Below are 26878 nucleotides of genomic sequence, written 5' to 3'. Positions count from 1 at the left end.
CAGTAATTATACATTAACTTAAAAAGCAATAACTTGACCCAGCTGTCTTAGCTGATTATCGGCCACTCTCCAACCTTCCTTTTCTCTCAAAAATTCTTGAAAGAGTAGTTGTAAAACAGCTAACTGATCATCTGCAGAGGAATGGTTTGTTTGAAGCGTTTCAGTCAGGTTTCAGAATTCATCACAGTACAGAAACAGCATTAGTGAAGGTTACAAATGATCTTCTTATGCCTTCGGACAGGACTCATTTCTGTGCTTGTCCTGTACAGCTTTTGATACTTTTGACCATAACTTTTTATTAGAGATTAGAGCATGCCATAGGTACAAAGATACTGCACTGCAGTGGTTGAATCATATTTATCTAATAGACTCCAATTTGTTCATGTAAATGGGGAGTCTTATTCACACACTTAGGTTAATTATGGAGTTCCACAGGGGTCTATGCTGGGACAAATTTTATTTACACATCAAATGCTTCCCTTAGGCAGTATATTAGAAAGCATTGCATATATTTTCATTGTTATGCAAATGATACTCAGCTTTATCTATCCATGAAGCCAGATGACACATATCAAGTAGTTAAACTGCAGGATTGCCTTAAAGACACAAAGTAATTTAAAGTAATCTAATTTCCTGCTTCTAAATTCAAAACTGAGGTTATTGTACTTGGGCCCATAAATCTTAGAAACATGTCTAGCCAGTCTCAAAAAGGATGAGACTGGATAGAGGAGAGGTAAAACAGCTTCAAGAAATAAAAAGAAGTCCAGTCGCCCTTTTTTTCAAGCTCCAGACATGTTTCTTTTACAAATACTGAGATTTACCAACAAATTATATACCAGTCAAAAGTTTGGACAGTGTCCAAACTTTTGACTGGTATTGTATATGCCTATAGGTCAGTTAATACAAATGGTTCACTTTAAAATTTTACCTGATCTTGAGTCCTTTCTCTGTGCTTTCATAGTAGAACAGAAAGTTGATTTCATGGACTCCCTCCTGGTCTGGTCCTCTCAGCCAGAGAGGAAGCTGAGTGGACTCCCCTGGTTGCAGTGTGCTACCATCTATTGGAATTTCTATCACACCAGATGGCTGGCTGAAATCCTCAGCTGAAACCAAACTCTCAGGTGCCTCTGAGTCCAGCTGGAGAGGTGTAGCCAAAGTTTTATAAGCTGAGCAGTTTTCAGCTGACGTCGGGCTGAGAGGTGTTGTGGCCTGGCTGCCAAAGGTGAAGAAAGCAGGGTGTGTGGATGCCACGCGCAGGCCACACAAAGCAACACCACTGACATTACAGAACTCAACATAGGCTTTCCTGATCTCACCACACAGCAGAGCAGTGGGAAACTGCAGAAAAAAAACCTGACACACACACACACACACACACACACACACACACATATTAATGAACAGAAAGCAATCATGTGAGGTAATGCTGCTGCATTAGCAGCATTACCTCACATAAGTAAAACTTAACCTGAAAGCACAGATATTCAAGTAAAGGCTACAGAGGGTCACTGGCAGACTGTTTTTGGCACTACTAGACAGCAAGCTATTAATGCTACAGGGAATAGCTCATAGCAGGTTGGCTTAGCATGGCTAGTAGGTAAACTGTACCAGACTAAGCAGCACCCTTAGGAATCATTCACAATTAAACATTTTCCAAAGTGTACAAACCGTATGCCAGGAGGGAGAGGGTTAAAACCCAATGTACAGTTTTCAAATTGTTAGAAAATGTCAGTCTGCATGACCACAATGCGGACCACCACTGCACTATTTTGTGGTCTGCAGCAATATGGCCTCTGGTCTAGCTTATCAATTCAAAGGCCTCATTGAATTCTCTAAAATAGGCCAACATCAATTCACAAAATTATTCTCTACTGACAATATTAGGCAAGAACAAGCTGCGAGCGTGGCACAGCAGATGTGGAAAGCAGCCAAAGCCACCGGAGATAAATTCAACAAGGAAGTAGACGTGTTGTTCCAAAAAGCTCAATCAAAAATGAAAACCATACGCATTAAACCACAGAAAACGTTGATGGATTTTATTCAGAAGGTATGTACATTAATTCTTCACATTCCTGGCGTGTTTTCATCTATGCTGGCCAATTTGGTGATTGGCAGCTGGCACTGTTCCCAACTTTTGTGAAAGAAAATTCGCTGTCAGCTGTCTCAAAAGTTGCTAAAAGACAAATTGAATGGGTGGGGTCCCCCTCTCTGCCAAAGCAAGGTCTGGGCAATGCCAAAGCATACAAAGGGATGCAGTGGAGTGCTGTACATACACAAAACACTGCAACAACGGAGGATTTCAGGTTTTCAGTCTCTCTCCAAAAGTTGTCAATGTCGCTATTTGGGAAAAAAGTCGCTTACAATGTCACTTACAGTCACAATACAATGTTAATAGGAAATAGTATATTTGATGCCAAGATTTCCAAGATTTTTCAACATCAGGATGTATTTTTATTACTTTAAAATACCAAACCACCAGGTGAAATTAAATGTCATGAAAAAAGGTCGACATTTTCTTTGTGCACTTTTAGGGAGGCAGGAGGGAAAAAAAGAGTACTCTTTGTACACTTTGGAAAATATTGATAATTGTGAATGACCCCTTAGGACACGTGTCAAACTCGAGGCCTGCAGGCCAGATCCAGTCCGTAGTATAATTATATATGGCCTGCAAGATAAAATCATATAGCTATTATTAATGACCCACGGGTAAATAGAGGTCTCACCACTTATACTACAAATCCCCATGCACTTCCCTGTGTTGCCAATGACAACACAGGGATCAATGACAACATTGATCAGTGATCAGCAGATAAAAACATTGGTCATCACATTTTACGGAGACATTTAAGCTAGCCTGACCCTCAAAAGTGAAATAAAAAGTGGAAAACAGGTGGGAGGCAGAGGACCTGATCACTGACATCGGAGGTAAACTGTCTCTTTTCCTCCCCTGCAATGTGCGGGGAAAAGAGTGGATTGGTGGGACAGATGTGAGAGAAGATGCAGAGGAAGACCTGCACAAGTGAGCTGACAGTGCATCACTGCGTCACAAAGCAGGAAATCTGTCAGTTCATAGAAAGTAAATAAAAGTCTCAGCAGGGCTCCATGATCAAAGGTGTCTGTGTGAGGTGCGAGTCGGCCTTTCTGTGCAACATAAATAAGCATCTCAATGCGTTAAACTTGTAGCTTCTGGGACAGGACTGTGTGATTATGCACATGCTTTGTATGCTTTGGCATATGCACTTGCAAGAGGTGCAGATGCAAAAAGGGAATTTATGCCACTTTCCATGTTGCCAAAAATGACTCATCTTCTCTCAGCACTCAGTGGAGACGGACGCATTTTTCTTCTCTCCCCAACCCTTCCTTTTTACGCTGCTTTGCTGCTTTTAGAGCCTTTTAGAGTCCTAACTGGAATTTAGAATTATGGATCTGGTCAGCTGGTCTCTCAACAAATTTTGATCAAATTTTCACCATGAGAAGATAGGGGAAAGGAGAACCCCGTTCCCTCTTATCCAATTGACATTCCCGGCTGGCTACGTTATGGATTCCTGTGGGGGTGGAAGATGACGTGCCTGGCTAGACTGTTGATGGAGGACACACACATTTGGCTTACTGACACTAGGATTTCTTTGAATTGGACCTGGAGATACCTGGCTTGTCGTTACAATTCGGGAAGTCTGGGCAGCTGTCTGGGCCTTCGTAAAACTGCTTATGACAGGAATGCACAAAGGTACAGACTCAAACTCAGACTCAGTATATTTGGAGCTGAGTTGGAGGGATTAGATCTTGGAGATGTATCCATTTCTGCATAATTCAATTTTATTTATATAGCGCCAAATCACAACAAACTGTCGCCTCAAGGCGCTTTGTATTGTGGGTAAAGACCCTACAATAATACAGAGAAAACCCAACAGTCATAGCATAGCGAAGGAACGAACCAAAAAGATTCGGAGGATTTGATTTTTCGCCACTGAGAGGTGCCAGAAAGACTAAAGGCTGTCAACAAATTAATCAGTATGGCCTGTACCAAAACAGAATCAGAAATTTGGCTCCCTGACGGCCTTGGATTGCCATTATCTAATTCTTCTCCTGGATGTTTTGTAAACAGATGCTCTATGCCTCCGCTGTCCTGTTTTCTGACCTGTGTGAACTGATTTACCTAGACCGGCGGTTTTCAAAGTGTGAGGCGCGCCTCCCCTAGGGGGCGCCAGAGCACTTTAGGGGAGGCGCGGCGAGGGAAAAAATAAACCGGGAAAAGAAGCTATCTGCTTGCTGTCTACTGATGTGAGAGAAAGAATGGACACATTTTTAGTACAGAAAAAGGCAGGGGAGACAAGCTCTGGCATAAGTAGAAAAATGAAAAAAGGGCGTATTTGCCATACAAAGGCCCTGATAAAATAATTAAAATGGGAGGAAATGTTTTAAAATGTTCATGCGTTAAATTTCATTCAGATAAAGTGTCATTTTAAAAGATGAGATGGTTCTAAAAAAAAAGCAATTAGAAGGTGTTTTGTAGTGGCATTTGTTTGTGTGTGGGTTGATTATTGGGGGGGGGGGGCGCAGCAGGCATTGTGCTCCTTGGAGGGGGGCTCACCCTTTCATACTTTGAAAACCCCTGACCTAGACCAAGCTGCTGATGAACATTCCAGCTCTTATCAGGAACTGTCTAGCTGAGCGGGGAGTTTGAGTCAGTCCCACAGTAGCCCGACCCCCCCCACTCAACTCCACTGGCTTCCATCCCTGCCCCCTTCCCACCCTAATGCTCCCATGCTATATGCTATATGTGCTTACTATACAGAGGTTTTTCAGCCTCATATGTGCCCCCCATCAGGCAAAATATGAGATGATTTTTTCCTCACCTGTCCTATTATTTTGCTTTGTTTCCCTCCTGTCTCTTAAATGGCAGCATCAAGGCCACAGAACACTTATCTATGTTTGTCGATTGTTTGTCTTTGTCTTTGGATGGGTGGTCTAAACACCAGCACCTGTGACGGCAGCAAGGCCACGGAACACTTATCTCTTGCTTGTCTCTGTCTGTGGATGGGTGTTCTGGAACACTCATTATATGTTTGACATGTAACAATAATTTGGTTCTTAATTGATTCTTGATTGTAAAGTTATGTACAATGATTTGGTCCTAAGTTGATTCTAAATTCTAAATTTATGTACAGCACTTTGGTCAACTGTTGTTATGGTAAAGGCCCTTTCACACCGGATGCGTTGCGTAAAAACGACACGAAATTCCGAATCTTTCGGATGCGAACCTGTCGTGTAACCTATATACACACCGGACGCGTTGCGTTTTTGTGACTAAATCCTCCCTATATAACACATGGTGGAAAAAAAAACGCAGTCGACATCAAGTGATGATGTAATGGTCCTGATGTTTCTAAACAAGAGAAGGAAGAAACAGAGTTTATGGGTTCATCCAACTCATAAGAAAGCAGCAGCAGGGAGAGTTTCATGGTTTGATCACGGAGCTGAAGCTGCATCACGGATGCTTTCACTCAAATTTCTGGATGTCAGTGGGACAGTTTGAGCTCTTGTTGGCAGAGTTGGGATCACATGTGAGGAGGCAGAGGATAATATCAGAGAGCCGACTGACCCGGAGCAGCGTGTAGCTGTGTGTCTGAGGTAAAATATTATGATTTTATTGTTCCCACATCACTGTATATTCAGTACATCGGTTCGTGTTTTGAGCTATGACCTCGCATGCTGCTAAATGCAGCACTCTGATTGGTCAGTCCTGTTTGTTCGTTTGCGAAAGTCAGAAAAATCGAACTTGATCCGAAAAAATAAATGCCGCAAATTCGTCCTGTGAAATGACGCGGTCGGTGTGAAAGGGCCTTAAATGTGCTATATAAATAAACTTGACCTGACTTGAAAAATCAAACCAGGTCTCCACCAGTCCACAAAACATTGCTGTATAAAATTTTTTCAGACTGTTAATAAATGTTTGAATATTTTTTCCCCTTAATAAATAGAATCTCTGCATTTTGTTTTTACTCAACAAAAAAAGACAAAAAACTTTTTGTCTGCTACCTGAGGAAAAACAACTCATCTTTACTAATTTGGGTATGCTGATTCCAAATATGCAAACAGAATTTCTCTAGCATGACAGGATCTTGAGTTACGTAACTATGCCAATAAATGCCAATTTCCAAAAGTACACCATGAACATACAACCGGTGAAAAAAAACACACAGACACCAAAATCAATCATATGAGGGATCTCAAACTAATACAGTCCACAATTAGTCTGCATAAACAGTTCAAAAGTGTGACAAACAGAAACCAGCAGTAGTCACCCATTGTTAAAGCGCCTGTGGTACCCATACCTGTCAAGTTTTGTATTTATTTTACTTCAAGATGGCGGCGCGCACAGACGCAGCGGCTCACGGCTCTTCCTTTCGGTGCTCTTTTTTGTACTTTTTGTATTTCATATTTGTTAGTTTTTTCTCCAATCTCATTGTACATCCTGTATAATGACAATAAAGGCATTCTATTCTATTCTATTCTAAAAATACAGGAAATTTTCCGCTGCTGAAAATAGTCAATATATGACGTCATCACCTAATTTGCATTATTGTTAATTTGAATGTACTGTAGTTGCAATCGAGGCTGCAGGAGCAGAAAAACATCTTTGGAGAGACAAAAAGTGAAGAAAAAACCCCACCATAAATATGTTTAGAACTACAAATAAACTTTATGAAATAACTTAATAACTTTAATGTTTTGCCTAGACCCACATTACATAGATCAATTTTGTCCCGTATTGTTTAATGTTAGAATATCAAATTTAACTAAAACACTGTGGGGTGAGATTGCCAGCTACATTCAACTCTCCTCCTTTATCTGGGCCTCTGTTGCCAACTTGTGTAAGAAAACTCTCTGTCGCCTGTCTCAAAGGTTGATAAAGGCCGAAGCGAGGACTGGGGAGCGGAGGGAGCGAGTGGGCAGGCTCGCTGTTTAAGTGAGGTTCGGGGGTTGGAGGGTGGAGAAAAAGTGAGGTCTGGGTGATGCCAAAGTGTACAAAACAGTAAGAAGGCTTTATGTACACAAAATGTGACAGCGGAGGATTTCGCTGTTGCTATATCGCTTTATGGGGCAAAAAAAACCCCAAAACGCTAAGTTGGCAACACTGAGCCCTTGCGCGGATTTGTTTACTCTGCTAACCTAAACCGGAAACACATCACCAAACTCTGTGAAAAGGGCGCACTGGGGTCCAGTTGTTTTTACGGATTGTTCCCGCTGTCGGCAGTAACCTAGTGATAGTGACAATTCAGTCTGGAGTGGCACAGGAATGCTTTTAGAAAAAAAAAAAAAATGAAAATTGAAAACTGAAAATACGGGAAAATAAAAATACGGGATGACGCCGGGACAGAGGGGTAAAATCCGGGAATTTCCCGGCCAAAACGGGACACTTGATATGTATGGGGACCTGGTGTCCATTTCATTATTTATATATATATATATATATATATATATATATATATATAAAATATATATATAAAAATATAAAGAAATCATAAAGGGGCAAGTACTTTTTGACAGAACTATATATGTTCCAGCTAATTACAAAAAAATCATTTTTGACCACTATGGGTGGGTTCCCCCTTCATATATTTTTTATTAGCTCATCCATCCTGGAGTTACGAGCTTTGACTGACAAGTACTGAGTCACAAGGTCCAACAGTAGCTGATATGTGGCTGTTGGGCCTTATCTCAGCTACTTTGGCTATGTTCACACTGCAGCCTGAAGTGACCCAAATCCGATTTTTTTGCCCTCATGCAACCTGTATCCGATCTTTTCATGCCAGTCTGAACAACACAGATCGGATTTTTTCAAAACCCAGGCCACTTGGATATGTGGTTCTAAATCCGATACGTATCCGATCTTTTCAAATGCGACCTGAGTGTGTACGGCCAGGTCGCATTCATCCAACCTGCACATCATTGATACTTGACAAACGTCACTATTCTGCGTCCCGTTCCGCAGACGTGGGAAGGAAAACGTGACTTCCGCAAACATTGAGCGCGCTCGCTACATGTGACGTTATCGCGTCCTCTACTACGCATGCAGGACACTTTCAGGTTCGTCTGCTGTTCACACACAGATCACATCCAAGTCGCATATATTTGGAAATGTGAACGACCACGCCAAAAAAAAAAATCGGATTTCACAAAAAAAATCGGAATTGGGTCACTTCAGGCTACAGTGTGAACGTAGCCTTTGACTCACTGAACTGGACTGTGTTTGTAGTGTAGGTGTCTTCCAGGATTTTTAATGGTATTCTCTGACAAATATACAGAACATGTACACATGTATACAGCCTGTCTAAAACCTTTGAGTTTTAAAATTTTAGTATTTTATTAGACTGTTACTGTCTAATTGGATGTGTGTGTATGTTGCATGTGTTTATGAATTCTATTTTATAGCAAGGTTTATCTTACATTATCTGATAACTTTACACTCCACCCTCTCATCACATCGGGCTCCAAATTACTAATGTAGGCAAAATGTCTTCCAACATACAGAATCCAAAACCAATGGGCAATGTCATGGTGACATCTATCACTTATATACAGTTTATCAAATTTCAGGCTAATTCATAATCTCTTTTAGCATGTTGAATTGTTTTCAGAATGAGTCCTACCTCCATCAGGGGCATAGGTGGTGTTATGATGGGATCCAGACGTCGATCTGGACCATGCCGAACTGACATCTTGTCCTCTTTGGTCAGATTAAGTCGTGGACCACGAATCTTCAAATCCTGTTTCCCACGAACCATCAAATCCAGTGTCTGTTGGTCTGTAAAGAAGAGGAAATCCACATTGTTTCTAACTCTGGCAAGCAAAACTCAAAATATTACACTATATTGGAATTTTATTCATTTTCCACAATTATTTTCTCTACAACAAACCAATCAGAAAATGCAATGCAATTTTGCGTGTGCCAACTAAAGCACATGAGCTAACATGAGGATGAATTTACCTTCAGTGCTAGAAGCCATTTCTCCTGAGGAAGCTGCAGCCAGGTTGTACACTACACCCACAATGTTCAGCTGACCAGTTCTGTGTGGCAGCAGCCTGAGTCGGGCCTGGGATCAAAGCGATCAGCACAAAATTTCTTGTTTAACATTAGGTAATATTGGATGGCCCAAAGAAAGTATAGACCTAATTAATAACTGATATTTTAAATACTTTCAAAATTTCAAGTATTTTAATGCGCTTTACAAACCGTAAAGGGGCCAATCATAATACTTTGAGCATTTGGGGCCTATTTCACCAAGAATAGTTTATGCTGTTACACCCCATTAGGGTGCTTTAATCCACTAAAAAAAAAAGAAAAAAAAAAAGAAGGCACAGCACTAAAACTGAAACCATTAAACCAAGCTATGTTTACTGTTGCATGGTCGCAAGCCATTTATTGTCTGATTTCACATAAAATATTGCTATGTGTAATCTACTTCCTTGCATTAATGCAAAAAAACAGTTTCTTTAGATCCCCATCAGTAGTTCAGAACTAGTTAATAAAACTCTAGCAAAAACAATATAGAATAGAATAGAAAATAAAAGAGTAGAATAGAACGCCTTTATAGTCATTATACAGGATGTACAATGAGACTGAAGCTTATTTATATAGAAGCTTATTTAAAATAAAGACCCATACCACTAATGCTCAAAAACTCAGTAGTTTACCTCTAGAGACCATCTTACCATTTTGGTCTCCTCTGGACTCACATGAAACTCCTGGATGATTTCAGAGGTGACAATATCATCTTTCTGTTTCATCTACATAAGAAAACGCATGTCAAAGAGCTTAGAAAAATTGTAGGCATTATACCTAAACATCAAAATGAAGAAAAAAAATAAAAGAAATATTGCCCATGTTGCCCACCCCTCCAGCTGAGGTTTCCTCATTAGTAATGGTCTCTTCTGTCATCTCCTTTGATGAAGAGAAACTGTCAACAGTAAACCTCCACAGAAGTGAGAGGCTGGACAGGGCCAGAGAAACCTTCAAAGGATTCCTGAACATCACCTCCACTATGATTGGCTCTGTGAAGACAAAGAAGATTATATACTGAGAGGGCACAACTGATCAGTAATGGATGACTCATCTATATAAGAGAACGATCATTTTTTGTCTCACTCTTTCTGGAGATTGGCCACTTTTACGGTATTGAAGTCTATGTGAATAGGGAGTTTATGTATATGTACATGTTTAAGGTGTGGAAAAACAAATGAAAACGCACAGGGAAGGTGTTTTTAAAGGCATTTTCCACACACAAATTCTTCAATTTAACCCCCTGGAGTCGACAGATGTGCCAGCGCATCCAAATGACAACACCAATCTAAGATGACATAGCAGTAGTATACAGCCTCAGAATCAGAAGCCTTTGTTGTCATCAAACACGTGCTTGATGAAACTGTAACAGCTGCTGCTGGTCAGTGTGTTCCAAGAAGTATTATATACAACATATATATATTATATATATATATATATATATATATATATATATATATAAATATATATATATAATATAATATATAAATATATATATATATATATATATATATATATATATACATATATATATATATATATATATATATATATATATATATATATAATATATATATATTATATATATATATATATATATATATATATATATATATATATATATATAATATATATATATATATATATATATATAGTAGTGTGTGTGTGTGTGTGTGTGTGTGTGTAGATACATATACACATATGTATATACATATACACGCACACACACACACACGCACATACATATATACAGTGGGTACGGAAAGTATTCAGACCCCTTTAAATTTTTCACTCTTTGTTTCATTGCAGCCATTTGCTAAAATCAAAAAAGTTCATTTTATTTCTCATTAATGTACACTCAGCACCCCATCTTGACAGAAAAAAACAAAAAAGTAGAAATTTTTGCAAATGTATTAAAAAAGAAAAACTGAAATATCACATTGTCATAAGTATTCAGACCCTTTGCTGTGACACTCATATTTAACTCACATGCTGTCCATTTCTTCTGATCCTCCTTGAGATGTTTCTACTCCTTCATTGGAGTCCAGCTGCATTTAATTAAACTGACTGGACCTAATTAGGAAAGGCACACACCTGTCTATATAAGACCTCACATGCACTGTGAGCTGTGAGGTCTTATATAGACAGGCACACACCTGTCTATATAAGACCTCACAGCTCACAGTGCATGTCAGAGCAAATGAGAATCATGAGGTCGAAGGAACTGCCCAAGGAGCTCAGAGACATAACTGTGGCAAGGCACAGATCTGGCCAAGGTTACAAAAGAATTTCTGCAGCACTCAAGGTTGCTAAGAGCACAGTGGCCTCCATAATCCTTAAATGGAAGAAGTTTGGGATGACCAGAACTCTTCCTAGACCTGGCTGTCCAGCCAAACTGAGCAATCGTAGGAGAAGAGCCTTGGTGAGAGAGGTAAAGAAGAACCCAAAGATCACTGTGGCTGAGCTCCAGAGATGCTGTAAGGGAGACGGGAGAAAGTTCCACAAAGTCAACTATCACTGCAGCCCTCCACCAGTCGGGGCTTTATGGCAGAGTGGCCTGACGGAAGCCTCTCTTCAGTGCAAGACATATGAAAGCCGCATAGAGTTTGCCAAAAAACACACGAAGGACTCCCAGACTATGAGAAATAAGATTCTCTGATCTGATGAGACGAAGATTGAACTCTTTGGCATTAATTCTAAGCGGTATGTGTGGAGAACACCAAGCACTGCTCATCACCTGCCCAATACAATCTCAACAGTGAAACATGGTGGTGGCAGAATCATGCTATGGGGGTGTTTTTCAGCTGCAGGGACAGGACGACTGGTTGCAATTGAAGGAAAGATGAATGTGGCCAAGTACAGAGATGTCCTGGAAGAAAACCTCTTCCAGAGTGCTCAGGACCTCAGACTGGGCCAAAGGTTCACCTTCCAACAAGACAATGACCCTAAGCACGCAGCTAAAATAACAAAGGAGTGCCCTGAGAACCCTGACCTAAACCCAATTGAGCATCTCTGGAGAGACCTGAAAATCTCTGTTCACAAACATTCACCATCCAACCTAACGGAACTGGAGAGGATCTGCAAGGAAGAATGGCAGAGGATCCCCAAACCCAGGTGTGAAAAACTTGCTGCATCATTCCCAAGAAGACTCATGGCTGTACTAGCTCAAAAAGGGTCCTTCTACTCAATACTGAGCAAAGGGTCAGAATACTTATGAACCATGTGATATTGCAGTTTTTCTTTTTTAATAAATTTGCAAAAATTTCTGCATTTGTTTTTTCTGTCAAGATGGGGTGCTGACTGTACATTAATGAGAAATAAAATGAACTTTTTAGCAAATGGCTGCAATGAAACAAAGCGTGAAAAATTTAAAGGGGTCTGAATACTTTCCGTACCCACTGTACATACTGGACACTGTTGGAAATGTTTTTATCATTCCAATGCTGATATTTAAAGTTATTATTCCTACTTTTGTTTATTTGCAACTAAACTGCTTTCTACATGGTAATGAAATGCATATTGTGTGTCTAAAAGTAGTAGGAAGATTTGAGGCCTATTTGAATTGCTCTTATTTGTGTTCAGGCACCAGAAGCTCTGCTACCCCTCCCCAGCAGTCTGCTGTGGCCAAGCAGGCCCTCTCAGATCACTCTCAAAGCATACTCGTCTTCTGATCTAGCCCAGTGTTGAACCTGTTGCTCATTCAAATTCATGCTTAGGGGTCTCAGCTCATGAAACTGCCCTTTTTGGGTTCACGTATAGGACACCAGTCATCCTGTTTCCCCATTTTTCGATTTATACTGTTAATAAATCTGTCCAGTAGACCTAGCCCTAGGCTACCTTGCCTATGTAGCACAGCCAAAGATTTTGGAAATGCAAATCAAGAAAGTATAAATCTGTCTAAGAAACAAGTCTAGGGGCAAATTGGGCCCCACTTTCTCCCTCATATCTGGTCTGTTTAAGTGTGGGCAGTTGTAAATCCTTCTCCAGGAGTACTATAGCATGGCCACAAGGAGGTTGTTTTTGACATTTATTGTGATGAATTTTTCTTACTGTCTTGTTGATGTACTGAAGATGCTCTGGGATGTTTGTGCGTTTTCAGTTAATGTCAGTAGAATTAATGACAGTTTCTAATATATGCTTACAAAATGCAGACTCAGCACAAATCTTAGACAAAGAAGGGGAAAGAGTATAAATACCACAGTTAGAAGAGGAGAGAGGAAAGAAGAGAAGACAAGATGTAGCCACAGTCTTTGTCCGTGTTGCCCGTTTTTCCAGCAACTACTAGGGCACAACCTCCCGAGAGGGCTTCTTGCTTTTACTTTTTGCTTTTTGTCCTCTGTTTTTTGTGTTTGTATAGTTCTAAGTAACTTTTTGCAACAGAGCTTGCTCATCGCCATGGATCATTTGGACAGTTTGATTTTATTTGGACTCATACTTAATCTCAGCACGGGCTCTCCTCGGTCGGAGGGTGTGATGAGGAAGCCGGGGCATGATCAACAGGTTCTTTCTTCTTGTCTGTTACGCTGTGTGTGTGTGTAACTCAGTCTTCACTATGCTACTGTTTGTGTCTTTTTAACTACTTGTGTGCTACTAAGATGTCTAATAAACAGCCTGCATCGGAAACAGCTCAACCCTGTGATTTGTTGGTAACTATGGTTTTAATTGGGTTTTAATTTGCAGTCAAAAAGGAATATGGAGACCCCTAAAATGTATCCTACAACACCTTGTTGCTACCTGTTTGAAATGGAAACTTATGAAACTTAAGCAGCGAGCACACTAAGCAGAAATGGCTTGGATTGAAAAAAATAGCCACATTTGGAGAATAATTGCTCGATGTCCTCATGTGGTCAGCGTGCTTTTCACAGACGACAGCAGGTTCACATTGACCAGATATGACAGACATGAGAGGGTTTGAAAAAGCCATGGAGCATGTTAATGCCTCACGTGAAATTGTTCAGCATGAACAATTTTGTGGTGTGTCATTGATGGTCTGGGGAGGCATATGCATAGAAGGATCTCAGTGATGCCCTGGTCCAGATCTGGGACGAGGACACCACCCAGTGTCTCATTAGGACCATGCCGATAGGCATATATACAAACACATGGTACAGAGTACAATTTTGAATTGCCGCAATGAAGTTTCTGCAAAATGGATTACCTACTGCATAATTTTGGTCACTTTGATTTTTGGGGTTTCTTTAAATTCAGCCCTCTGTAGGCTTAAAATTTTCATTTCCATCAAACGATGTGGCAGCTTTTCATTCCTTGCACATTAACAAGTCCATATCAGTATGGATAGCCAGCAATTTTTTTCCCCATTGAGATCTGATGTGTTTTCAGTGTTCCTTTAATTTTTTGAGCAGTGTAGTTGCACAAAAAGGAAAAAAAACAAAAAAAAACAAACAACAACAACAAACAAAAAAAAAAACACCTGAGGCATTGCCTGCATTTTAATGTAAATAGTTTGATATAATTGTTGTTTACTAAATTTGTGCACAAGGCTTTGAAATTATCCTGTTCCAAAACCCATCACCTGTGACTGAGACAAAGCTTTCTGAGACTGGGCAGCGCATTTCGCCTGAGGATCACTTGATAGATGTGTGTTAATTAATGAGTTTTACTGACAATAGTCTTGAGATTTCATTGTACACTGCACAGATTCACAACACTCTGTGTCAGATGCAGCAAAGCAGCCCCAGAACATAACCAAGCCTCATACATGTTTTACAGTACGTACAGTGTTCTTTTTTTGTGTGCTTAATTTTTGCATCTGTGAACATAGAGCTGATGTGACTTGCCAAAACATTCTGGTTCGGTCTCATCTGGTCAAAGGACATTCTCCCAGAAGCTTTGTAGCATGTCAATATGCATTTTGGCAAATTTCAGTCTCACTTTTTTATGATTTGCTTTCAACAGTGGTGTCCTCCTCGGCTGTCTTCCATTAAATCTACTTTGGCTCAAATGGCAACAGATGATGTGATCTGACATTGATGTACCTTGACCTTGGACCTCTGTTTTCTGAGCTCTTTGGTTACCATTTGTATAATCTATATCTTTGATTTGTAATCAATTTTCCTCTTGCATCCACGTCCAGGAAGGCTAGAGTCCTGTGAACTTCTGAATAATATTTGCAGCTGTCATCACAGGAACATCAAGCTTCTTGGTCTTTTACCTTTAACGTGTCAGTAATTATTTTTCATCTCCTGAGACAGCTCTTTCCTTAGGTTTTTTTGATCCATGTTCAGTGTGGTACACCCCATAATACCAAACACCACAGTGACTCCTTTTCACTCTTTAAATAAGCAGACTGACTGATTACAAGACACCCGTGATGCTAATCACAGGACACACCTACATGTCCCTATGGTCAACTTATTGTCTCGCTTGTCTATGGGTACCATAATTTTTGTCTGGGCCCGCTTCATTAGTTTGTTTTTAAAAAATAATTCTGTTGAACCACAATTCAAAAGCAATGTCTGATCTCCATTAGTTCATTTTCAGTAAATTTTATAAATACATTTTTATTTTTTATTATCTTTTGTCAGGTTCAAGTTATTTCACTGATCACTGTGGGTTTTTCATTCTTTAACAAAAGGGTACCAGCAACTTTGTCCACATCTGTAAATCCCATTCCATTTCTTCCCATAACACTGTTTGTGCTGAGGACAGCTTACCTTCCACCACAGCGAGCGGGTGACGGAGGTTGTCTGTCTGGCTGTTGAGGCAGCACTGGGTGGGTTGAAAATTTACTGGGATGGCACCCCCATTGGCAGACGCTACAAGCTGCTCCTCTAGATGGCACCACATGGTTGACAAATCCTGGTCATATTCCTGGTCCAATGACACATGAGTGGCTGCCTGTTTTTCTCCTAAACAGATCAAAAATATAAAAATACAACCCAAAAAATTATAGACAGTAATTCCACCATAAACCTCTACTCAATGTTGTGTCAGCACTTAAAATATGTACACTGTACATTTTCATGTTACACATTGCTGTACAAATATTACTTAGGGTCCATAATGGTCAAAATAAGGCAATGGAATGCTATGGAATGCTAGTTTCACAATAATTCTGGGCAATGACTGAAAGTACAGTATGTTTAAAACAATGCTTGAATCATATGGCATATTGTACATATTTACGTATTTCCTATTACTATACAGCAGTGGTTCCCAAAGTCAAGAGTGCTGAGGCCATCTTGTGACACAAACTTCAATACAAGAGCAGTAAATTTAGGTAAGAGTAATGAGTTTTAATTCACTTTTTATATAAATAAATACAATTTATTTATAAATAAATATGTAACTATGCTACTAACTATGCTATACTAACTATTACTTTTGAGTAATTTCAAACTGAATGTACAGGGGTTGGACAATGAAACTGAAACACCTGGTTTTAGACCACAATAATTTATTAGTATGGTGTAGGGCCTCCTTTTGCGGCCAATACAGCGTCAATTCGTCTTGGGAATGACATATACAAGTCCTGCACAGTGGCCAGAGGGATTTTAAGCCATTCTTCTTGCAGGATAGTGGCCAGGTCCTGACATGATGCTGGTGGAGGAAAATGTTTCCTGACTCGCTCCTCCAAAACACCCCAAAGTGGCTCAGTAATATTTAGATCTGGTGACTGTACAGGCCATGATAGATGTTAAACTTCACTTTCATGTTCATCAAACCAATCTTTCACCAGTCTTGCTGTGTGTATTGGTGCATTGTCATCCTGATACACGGCACCGCCCTCAGGATACAATGTTTGAACCATTGGATGCACATGGTCCTCCAGAATGGTTCGGTAGTCCTTAACAGTGACGCGCCCATCTAGCACAAATATTGGGCCAAGGGAATGCCATGATATGGCAGCCCAAACCATCACTCATCCACCCCCCATGCTTCACTCTGGGCATGCAACAGTCTGGGTGGTACGCTTCTTTGGGGCTTCTCCACACCGTAACGCTCCCGGATGTGGGGAAAACAGTAAAGGTGGACTCATCAGAGAACAATACATGCTTCAAATTGTCCACAACCCAAGATTTGTGCTCCTTGCATCATTGAAACCGACGTTTGGCATTGGCACGAGCGACCAAAGGTTTGGCTATAGCAGCCCGGCCGTGTATATTGACCCTGTGGAGCTCCCGACGGACAGTTTTGGTGGAAACAGGAGAGTTGAGGTGCACATTTAATTCTGCCATGATTTGGGCAGCCGTGGTTTTATGTTTTTTGGATACAATCCGGGTTAGCACCCGAACATCCCTTTCAGACAGCTTCCTCTTGCGTCCACAGTTAATCCTGTTGGATGTGGTTCGTCCTTCTTGGTGGTATGGTGACATTACCCTGGATACCGTGGCTCTTGATACATCACCAAGACTTGCTGTCTTGGTCACAGATGCGCCAGCAAGACGTGCACCAACAATTTGTCCTCGTTTGAACTCTGGTATGTCACCCATAATGTTGTGTGCATTGCAATATTTTGAGCAAAACTGTGCTCTTACCCTGCTAATTGGACCTTCACACTCTGCTCTTACTGGTGCAATGTGCAATTAATGAAGATTGGCCACCAGGCTGATCCAATTTAGCCACGAAACCTCCCTCACTAAAATGACAGGTGTTTCAGTTTCATTGTCCAACCCCTGTATGTTATTACTGTGGCCCCCTGCAGTACTTTTGCGGCCCACACTTTGAGAACCGCTGGTGTACAGAAAAGAAAGCTGTATTTTGTTGTTTCACAGGTTCCCACACAGATTTAGAAAGATAATTTACTCTTGCTTCAAAAATGGATGCACAGTTTTATAATATTTTAAGATCATTAAAGATGACTTCTCTTTTCCTATCAAACAATGCACAATTTAAGTCTTAAGGCTTAAGAAAAAGTTGAGCTACTGTGCTGGCCTTGCCATTCGTAGTGTCTGTTCCACAAAAACTTTAATGTTGGCAATAACTTGAGAACAAGCTCACCTAGGATGTTCAAACTCACACCACAGATGCACCTACTAAAAATCTCAGAAGAGTTTGAATCTCAGAGGAGAGTTCTCTTGCCACCTTATTTTTTTTTTTTTTTTTGGATCCAAGATGGCGCCGCGAATGGATGCCCTGGTACTTCGGTGCGCTCTGTTTTGTTTGTTTTTGTGCGTTATTTCTGTGTCTGGACACTCTTCTGGGTATTCTTACACCAGAGAAGAGCTTTTCAACATTAGGTCCACAACACCTTCGGATTTATTTCCTGTTTTTGTCGCATCTGCGGCGGATATATTACACACTCTGGCCCAGAAAGTGAGACGCCGAAAGAGAGGGAAGCGCGCTGGCGTGCTTGTGAGGCTAAGGAGACGTGGATTACGCACAGCCTTACCTGGGATTTTCCTCTCCAACGTGCGTTCACTTAGGAACAAAATGGACGAACTGACACTGATGAGGAGCATGAATAGAGACTTTTCCAAATCCTGTGTGCTTTGCTTCACGGAGTCATGGCTGTGTGAGGAGATACCGGACTGCGCGCTCCAGTTGGAGGGATTTCATCTCCTCCGCGCAGACCGGCAAGCTGCGCTTTCCGGCAAGGCTACAGGTGGAGGAGTCTGCTTCTACATAAACAGTGGCTGGTGTACGGATGTGACAGTGATTGCTAAGCACTGCTCTCCCTCACTGGAATATCTTTTCATTCACTGTAAACCGTTCTACTCTCCGCGGGAGTTCGCTTCATTCATACTGGCTGCTGTTTACATCCCGCCGGACGCGGACGTGCACGAGGCCCAGTGCGCGCTCACAGAGCAGATTCTGTGCATGGAGCGGACATACCCGGACTCTCTTATCATCGTACTTGGGGACTTTAATAAAGCCAGCCTGAGACAGGAACTTCCCAAATATAAACAATATATCACATGTCCGACCAGAGAGGAGAAGACACTAGACCACTGCTACAGCACGATAAGCGGGGCTTATCACGCAGTGCCCCGCGCTGCACTCGGCCTCTCTGACCACGACATGATCCACCTGATCCCCGCGTACAGACAGAGGCTGAAGCTCTCAAAACCTGTGGTGAGGACAACAAAGCAGTGGACCCGTGAGGCTGTGGAGGAGCTCCGCACATGCTTCGAAACTACAGACTGGGACTCAATGAGGGCTGCCTGTGACAGTCTGGATGACTACACGGACACTGTAACCTCGTATATCCACTTCTGCGAGGACAGCATTGTGCCATCACGCACCAGGGTGAGTTATAACAGTGACAAACCCTGGTTTACTCCCAAACTGAAGCAGCTGTGGATAGAGAAGAGGGAAGCTTTTAAAAGTGGGGACAAAGACTGCTACAAAGAGGCCAAGTACAGGTTTAGCAAGGAAGTGGCCACTGCTAGATCACATCACTCTGAGAATATACAGCAGCAGATCTCAGAGAACGACGCGGCCTCTGTATGGAAAAGTTTTAGGCAGATTACCAACTACAAGCCTAAAACCCCCCACTCCACACGACCTACAAACTGCAAATAGACTGAACTAGGGTTTAATATTTTTCCCGAAAATGACATGAATCAAATCCCGGGAAATGACGAGCCATTTCCCGGGAATCCCGGGAAAAAGTTTATTTATTTTTTTATTTTAATTAGGCCTTCTGTAGCCTGTGTCGGCCTTAACCTATTCTGATATTGTAGAGGTAGCTTTCCAGCTATGTCCTGTTATGCCCAGTAGGGGGCAACGTCGGCTTGATTAACGCAATAAAACCTACATCTGGACATTGGAGTGCTCGAGCTATGCGGTGTTGTATCGTTCCTCAACACTCCCTTAACAAATATAATTCGAATATTCCTCCATTGTACATGGAATTATACCAAGCTATTTTACAACTGCTGGTGCAAAACAATACGGTTCATCTCCACAGCATTGATAAAGGCTCAGCCACGCTGTCGTGGCGACATCTGTTGCACTATATCTCCACCAGTGGAACGCTGTTTAACAGTCATTGTAAAGTGAACTACCGTACTTCACTATAATATGACATAACACAGGGCCTTGAGTAATGCACTACGACTTGGTCATTGCCATTCTGGCAACAGCAAATTTATAACACCGTGTCTGAGGGTTAAAGTAGGTTCACTGTGAATCGTCTATTGAAAAACTGGCCAATCCTTATAGCCTAAAAAATATACATTTTACTCAACTCCATTTTAAAAGCGAAATATGTTAAAGCAATCTATTTCATGATCATTTCTTCACACATTAGGCCCGTATCCTAATTCATGATTGTTAGTAAGCGGCTGCAAACGAGGAAAAGAAACACTCAAAGTTAAACAGATATTTCTTTATTGTTCAGGGCAGGCATATTTTATAGGCTATATAATGCAATATAACAATATATAATAATATAGAATTATATAATACAAAATACCTTAGGGTAAACACATTGCCTACGATTTCAACAAATTAAAGAGGAAAAAAGTACAACTGTTTAATACCTCTATTAAAACGCTTGAGATGAAGGCTGAAGCCTTAAACGGAGGCTGAACGTGCCTGAAATGAAGAGTAATGCTTTTCGCATTAAACGAACCCTTCTCTCAATATTTCCTTAAATTTAACTTTCTGAAGCTTTCTTTTCTTTCTGAAAGTCAAATCGACGCGCGCGACTTTTTTCCCGGTTTCCCGTCTAACGTTTCCCGGGAAACGGGAAATGGTTCTGATCGCATTTCCCGGGAATCCCGGATCCCGGGATTAAACCCTAGACTGAACGAGTTCTATTGTCGTTTTGATGGTCAGTTCAGCAGCCTTCACACCTCCACCAGTCCCAACTACAATACAGCCAACACAAATATTCACCCCCCAACCTCCCCCACTCCCCACACCTCAGAGAAGCCCACATCATCAAGGACTCCCACCCCAGAGTCCCCCTCATCCCCCACCCCCACAGTCTTTTGTATTCAGGAGGACCAGGTGCTAAAGCAGTTCAGGAGTGTCAAAGCTCGCAAAGCTCCAGGTCCAGATGGTGTCTCACCTGCCACACTGAGACACTGTGCTAACGAGCTTGCCCCATTGTTCACGAACATCTTCAACTCCTCACTGGAGGCTTGCCACGTGCCTGTCTGCTTTAAAACCGCTACCATTGTTCCTGTCCCCAAGAAGCCAAGGATCACTGGACTAAATGACTACAGACCTGTGGCACTGACTTCTGTGGTCATGAAGTCATTTGAGCGTCTGGTGCTGTCCCACCTCAAGTCCCTCACAGCCCCCCTTCTGGACCCCCTGCAGTTTGCCTACAGAGCCAACAGGTCTGTGGACGACGCCATCAACCTGACTCTGCACTTCATCCTACAGCATCTGGACTCCCAGGGAACCTACGCCAGGATCCTGTTTGTGGACTTCAGCTCTGCCTTCAACACCATCATCCCTGATCTCCTCCAAGACAAGCTGTCCCAGATGAACGTGCCAGATCCCATCTGCAGGTGGATCATTGACTTCCTGATGAACAGGAAGCAGCACGTGAGGCTGGGGAAGAATGTCTCGGACTCCCGGACCATCAGCACTGACACTCCTCAGGGCTGTGTCCTCTCTCCTCTGCTCTTCTCCCTGTATACCAACTGCTGCACCTCTGATCACCAGTCTGTCAAGCTTATTAAGTTTGCAGACGACATGACTCTCATCGGACTCATCTCAGATGGGGACGAGTCGGCCTACAGGATGGAGGTCAAACGTCTGGTGTCCTGGTGCAGCCACAATAACCTGGTACTGAACGCCCAGAAGACAGTGGAGATTATAGTGGACTTTAGGAAGCACACAGCCCCTCTACCCTCCATCATCCTGACTGACACCCCCATCACCACAGTGGACTCTTTTCGCTTCCTGGGAACTACCATCACCCAGGACCTCAAGTGGGAGCCCACCATCACCTCTGTCGTCAAAAAGGCCCAGCAGAGGATGTACTTCCTGCGGCAGTTGAAGAAATTCAACTTGCCAGCAAGGACCATGGTGCAGTTCTATACTGCCATCATTGAGTCCATCCTTACCTCCTCCATCACTGTGTGGTACGCTGGAGCCACCACTAGGGACAAACAGAGACTACAGCGCGTTGTGCACTCTGCTGAGAAGGTGATTGGCTGTAACCTCCCATCTCTCCAGGACCTGTACTCCTCCAGGACACTGGGGCGTGCAGGTCGGATCACAGCCGACCACTCTCACCCTGGGCACAGACTTTTTGACCCTCTCCCCTCAGGCAGGAGGCTACGGTCCATACGGACCAGAACCTCCCGCCATAAGAACAGTTTCTTCCCCTCTGCTGTTGGACTCATGAACAATTACCCTAAGACTGTTACCACCACCCTCCACAAATGCTGATGACCCTATGTCTATGCACCTGTCTGATTGCACTGATGTACATATTAGTGGAATATAGTTTACATTCTTTTATCTTTTAATTAGTCTCTGCACTGTATATTTTGTAAGCTCTAATATCTCTGTATATTTGCAATTTGTATACTTGTATATTGTCTTATAGTTTTTATACTTATTTGTTTTTTTTGTTTTTTTTCTGTAAGCATGAAGTACCGCAGCAATTTCCTAATGCTGTGAACCTGTTCACCCATATGGCAATAAAAACCTTCTGATTCTGATTCTGATTCTGATTCTGATCATGGTGGAGGGGTTTGTGTTTCCCAGTGATCCCAGGAGCTGTGTTGTCCAGGGTGCTTGTCCCCCTGGTAGGGTCTCCCATGCCAAATTGGTTCTGGGTGAGGGGCCAGACAGAGCGATTCAGACGACCCCTATGGAAATGTCAACAAAGTAACTGTTTACCCTGCACGGGATAGGGTTACTGGGGCCCCATCCTGGAGCCAGGCCTGGGCAGGGAGCTCGAGGGAGAGCATCTGGCGGCCAGGCATTAGCCTGTGGTGCCTGGCCGGGCCCAGCCCAAAGAGACGACATGGGCCCTCCTCCTGTAGGGCCACCACTTGCAGGAGGCTTTGTAGGGGTCGGGGCCGATCCCTGGTTACCGCGATTAGCTATTGGGACATGAAATGTCACCTCTCTGGTGGGGAAGGAGCCTGAAGTAGTACGTGAGGTTGAGAGATATAGTCAGGCTCACCTCAATACATGGCCTGGACCTGCAACCAGTCTCCTGGAGAGGGGCTGAACTCAGTCTGGAGTTGCCCTCGTTGAGAGGCCGCAAGTTGGAGTGGGTATTCTTGTATCAGGATAGAAAGTGTGCACTGGGATGTAGCAATTATAACAATACGGATACAACTTGCCAACAAAAAATTGCTCAGTCTGTAGCAAACACATGTAACTGCACCAGGACTGGATGAGTGCTTCAAAACGTACCTTGGAATTCTTCAGTTTAAAAAAAAAAAATCAGTATCAAAGTGAAGCCAGTGATAAATCAGCACATCCACCGGTGCACCAGTAGTTAAACTGGCAAACTTCACTCCTTAAACAGTCAGCAAAGCCTCAAGACAGCAAATTACTGGTGTAACCCAGATCAACTCTTTCATAGTGATTTTTGATTTATTCATAAAAAGATACAAAGGCAAATGTGTTACTTTGATCTCCATTTAAAGCGTTAAACCTACTCAAAATTAGATTCATATAAATAAAACTAAAAATATAAAATAAATTATATTCTGATTTAGCTATAGTGAATTAACTCTAGCTGTGGTGTATACTTTAACCCTTTAACATTCCGGGGGTTTTGTGTCAAAAACGCCTAAAAATTTACTCAAATTTTTAAGTTAAAGCTGTTCCTAAACCCTTGGGACTATGTGAAAAAGCTTGGGCATTTTGGAAAGGTAACATTCTATATTTTTTAATACAAAAGTAAGATTTCCTCTAAGTGTAACTATCAGAAAGTTATTCTCTTTTGAACAGACAGATTTGAAGAATTTTTTTCTCGCCTAGATTAAAAAAAAAAAAAACAAGAGTGTAGACAGTTGAATTTGGTACTTATGGACTAAAACACATCATGATTGCAAAGAATAAGGTCTTGGCTATTCCCATTTCAAATTTGAAAGCAATAGCTGTAAAATTGAGCATTTTACAGCATATTCCATAAGGTATGGGTTGTGCGTTTTTCAGAGTGACATTTTTGGAGACACTTGGACAACCCTGAAATATGCAATAACTTCTGAATGCTTCATCCTACAGACATCAATGAGGGCTCTAATGAAAGCTTACACTTAGAGGAATTAGAATATAGAGCCAAAGCCACTCTCCCTGTTTTAGAAATTCATATTTTATCATAAAAAGCAATAAAGAGTACACTAAACGTGTGCATTATAAACAGTAGTCCAAACCAGTGCTATAGTCAACAAACATTTTAATAAACACACAAATATTACTATATATACTATATACATACTATATTTTAAATAAAAATATTAAATAAAACTATTTACATACTCATGGCACATTATTATTTTACATGTTCTTTTCTCTGTGTCAGTCATCACGGTTTACAAAGGCATGGTACACACTTGACTGGAGTTTTTTCATGGCACTATAGCCTTTTATAATCTTTTCTTTGTGTTTTGGCAATGTTTTGAACAAAAAAACCCCATCAAAACAGCAATAGCACACATAAAACATCTTTTATACATGAGCGCACAGAAATCCTGTAACCACTAATCTGTCATTCGAAGGATGCTCTGTTTTACAGAAAGAACATAGACCCCTCAAACTATACATCCACGTGTTCAGAATTTCATTGGCTAAGCATCTGTAGCGTTATTTTTATTCTGTGAGCTGATAGGTTGGATCTGTTGTCATCAGAATGTGGGCAGGAGCTTGTGCTAGTCTGTGACACTCATTGGCTATTCCTTGCTACAGACAGCCGTCACAGTGTCCCAGTTGGTCAAGTTAGGTGTCAATCAAAGCCTAAGACCCGGAGCTTCCGATTTGGAGCAAAATGGAGGCTCTATCGGCAGCTACACAGCTAACAGGAGGCAATAAACAGTGTTTACGTTTTTTCAAGAAAAGTTTAGGCTCTGTTTTTGGTGCCCTTGTGGATACGACTCGTGTTTTTGACCTCATGGATGTATTGGAATATATTCACTGGACTGTTACGGACAGAATGATGCCAAATTTGTGGAGAATTATGAAGATTTGGAGTCCAGACGAGCGGTCGAAGGTAGGAAAGTCAAATTACTAGTTTAGGGTATCAGCTTACGATACCCTGCGCTGTATATGCTGTGATTTTTGTACATGGCAATGGTATATATGGTTAGAAAGAGGAGAACCGTGGCTTTCTTTTAATGTTTCATATGTGTGTTTTGACAACATAGGGACGGAGAAATTTGACTGTATATTTAAGAATTCTGCGCGACGGCCTGCGATCGGGCCGCGGAACGTTAAAGGGTTTTAATGAATCAACAATTATACAGAGTTTGAAGCAGATTTTTACACGGAACATTTTTTACTTTTACTTCAGTAAAGGCTCATTTTCACCTCCACAAACTTCCTGTTCACAGATCCTGTAATATTATCTGGATGAACAACTATAGTGGAGCCTAAACCCACAGTGAGTGGAGCTCTGCAGCCAAATGTGTACAGCTGTGTTTCACTGAGTGACATCTGGCAGCAACATAAGCACGTATTTATATTTTTGGCACATTTTGGAAAATTCAGTTTACTCAATTGACTACTAAACTATTTTTTCCTTTCTCTTAGGAATGATGTGTGCTCTTTGTTATGATTTATTTAAATCCCAAAAAGGTATGTTATGCTGTGCAACAGATTAATGGGACAGGAGTGCAGAGACATCAGACCTTGCCTTTGAATTCTCCAGTTTTAAATATTTATTCAGCATTAAGGTAATCTAGTGACAATTTTTCATTATTTCCCCTGCTACACAGAAAACAAAACCTGCTGACAATTAATTCTGCAAACTTTATTTTCCAAATTGTAAACAAACACACTTTAAAACAGCTCTTATGTTGCTGCCACGGGTTGTTTTATGTGCGAGGAATGAATACAATGAACAATACAATGAAAACAATCACAGCCACGTGATGAAGGCTGTCCCAATTCAAAGGCACCTCCAAATGCAACCTTCTGTTCCCTAGATTTGAAGGAGGCATTCCTATGCCATCCGAGAGACATAATCTCTCCAGCGTGCCCTGGGTCTACCCCAAGGCTTTCTCCTGGTAGGCCATGCTCAGAACACATCACCCAAAAGGTGCCCAGGAGGCATCCAAGTCAGTTGCCCGAACCATCTCAACTGGCTCCTTTTGATGTGGAGGAGGAACGGCTCTACTCTGAGCTCGTCCCGAATGACTGCACTCCTTACTCTATCTCTAAAAGCTACCTTCTGGAGGAAGCTCATGTCCACCGCTTGTATCTGGGTTCTCATTATTGCGGTCACTACCCAAAGCTTGTGACCATAGGTGAGGGTAGGAACACAGACTGACCAGTAAATCAACAGCTTCACTTTTACACACAGCTCTCTTTACTGCACTGGATGAGTGCAACATCCACATCACTGCAGTCACAGCCTCAATCCGTCTCCTCACTTGTGAACAAGACCCCAAGATGCTTAAACTCCTCCACTTCCCTAAGTAATGACAGCAACTCGCTCCTCCATGAATTGCCACCTTATCATGATTGAGGAGTTTGTGTGTCACAGTGATCCCAGGGGCAATGTTGTCTGGGGGTTTTGCCCCCAGTAAAGTCGACCAAGGCAAATTGGTCCAGGGTGAAGGGCCAGACAAAGAGCAATTCCAATGACCCCTTATGGCAGAGATACCAAGGGAACAGTTTACCCTGCCTGTGATAGGGCCTAAGCCTCACCCTGAACATGGGACATGGGCCCGCCCTCCTGCAGGCCCACCAACCGCAGTTGGCCCC

At 41.8% G+C, this 26878-nt stretch overlaps 1 protein-coding gene across 2 annotated transcripts in view; it reads right to left on the bottom strand.

The window, feature by feature from the left end:
* Positions 1-26878, bottom strand: part of trappc8 (trafficking protein particle complex subunit 8) — a 71227-nt gene that overhangs the window by 10708 nt on the left and 33641 nt on the right. For both annotated transcript variants that reach the window (XM_030728326.1, XM_030728327.1), the window contains exons 15-20: positions 15739-15933; positions 9899-10056; positions 9718-9792; positions 8993-9098; positions 8655-8809; positions 929-1353 (exon numbers count right to left, since the gene is read on the bottom strand). In XM_030728326.1, coding sequence (XP_030584186.1) covers positions 929-1353; positions 8655-8809; positions 8993-9098; positions 9718-9792; positions 9899-10056; positions 15739-15933 — 1114 coding nt within the window. The remainder of the gene's footprint in view (positions 1-928; positions 1354-8654; positions 8810-8992; positions 9099-9717; positions 9793-9898; positions 10057-15738; positions 15934-26878) is intronic.

This window comes from Archocentrus centrarchus, chromosome 4 (assembly GCF_007364275.1).
Source record: "Archocentrus centrarchus isolate MPI-CPG fArcCen1 chromosome 4, fArcCen1, whole genome shotgun sequence".
In the NCBI taxonomy this organism is placed as follows: domain Eukaryota; kingdom Metazoa; phylum Chordata; class Actinopteri; order Cichliformes; family Cichlidae; genus Archocentrus; species Archocentrus centrarchus.
The sequence above is the reverse complement of the archived record's forward strand: the minus strand, read 5'-3'. Positions and strand labels throughout refer to the sequence as shown.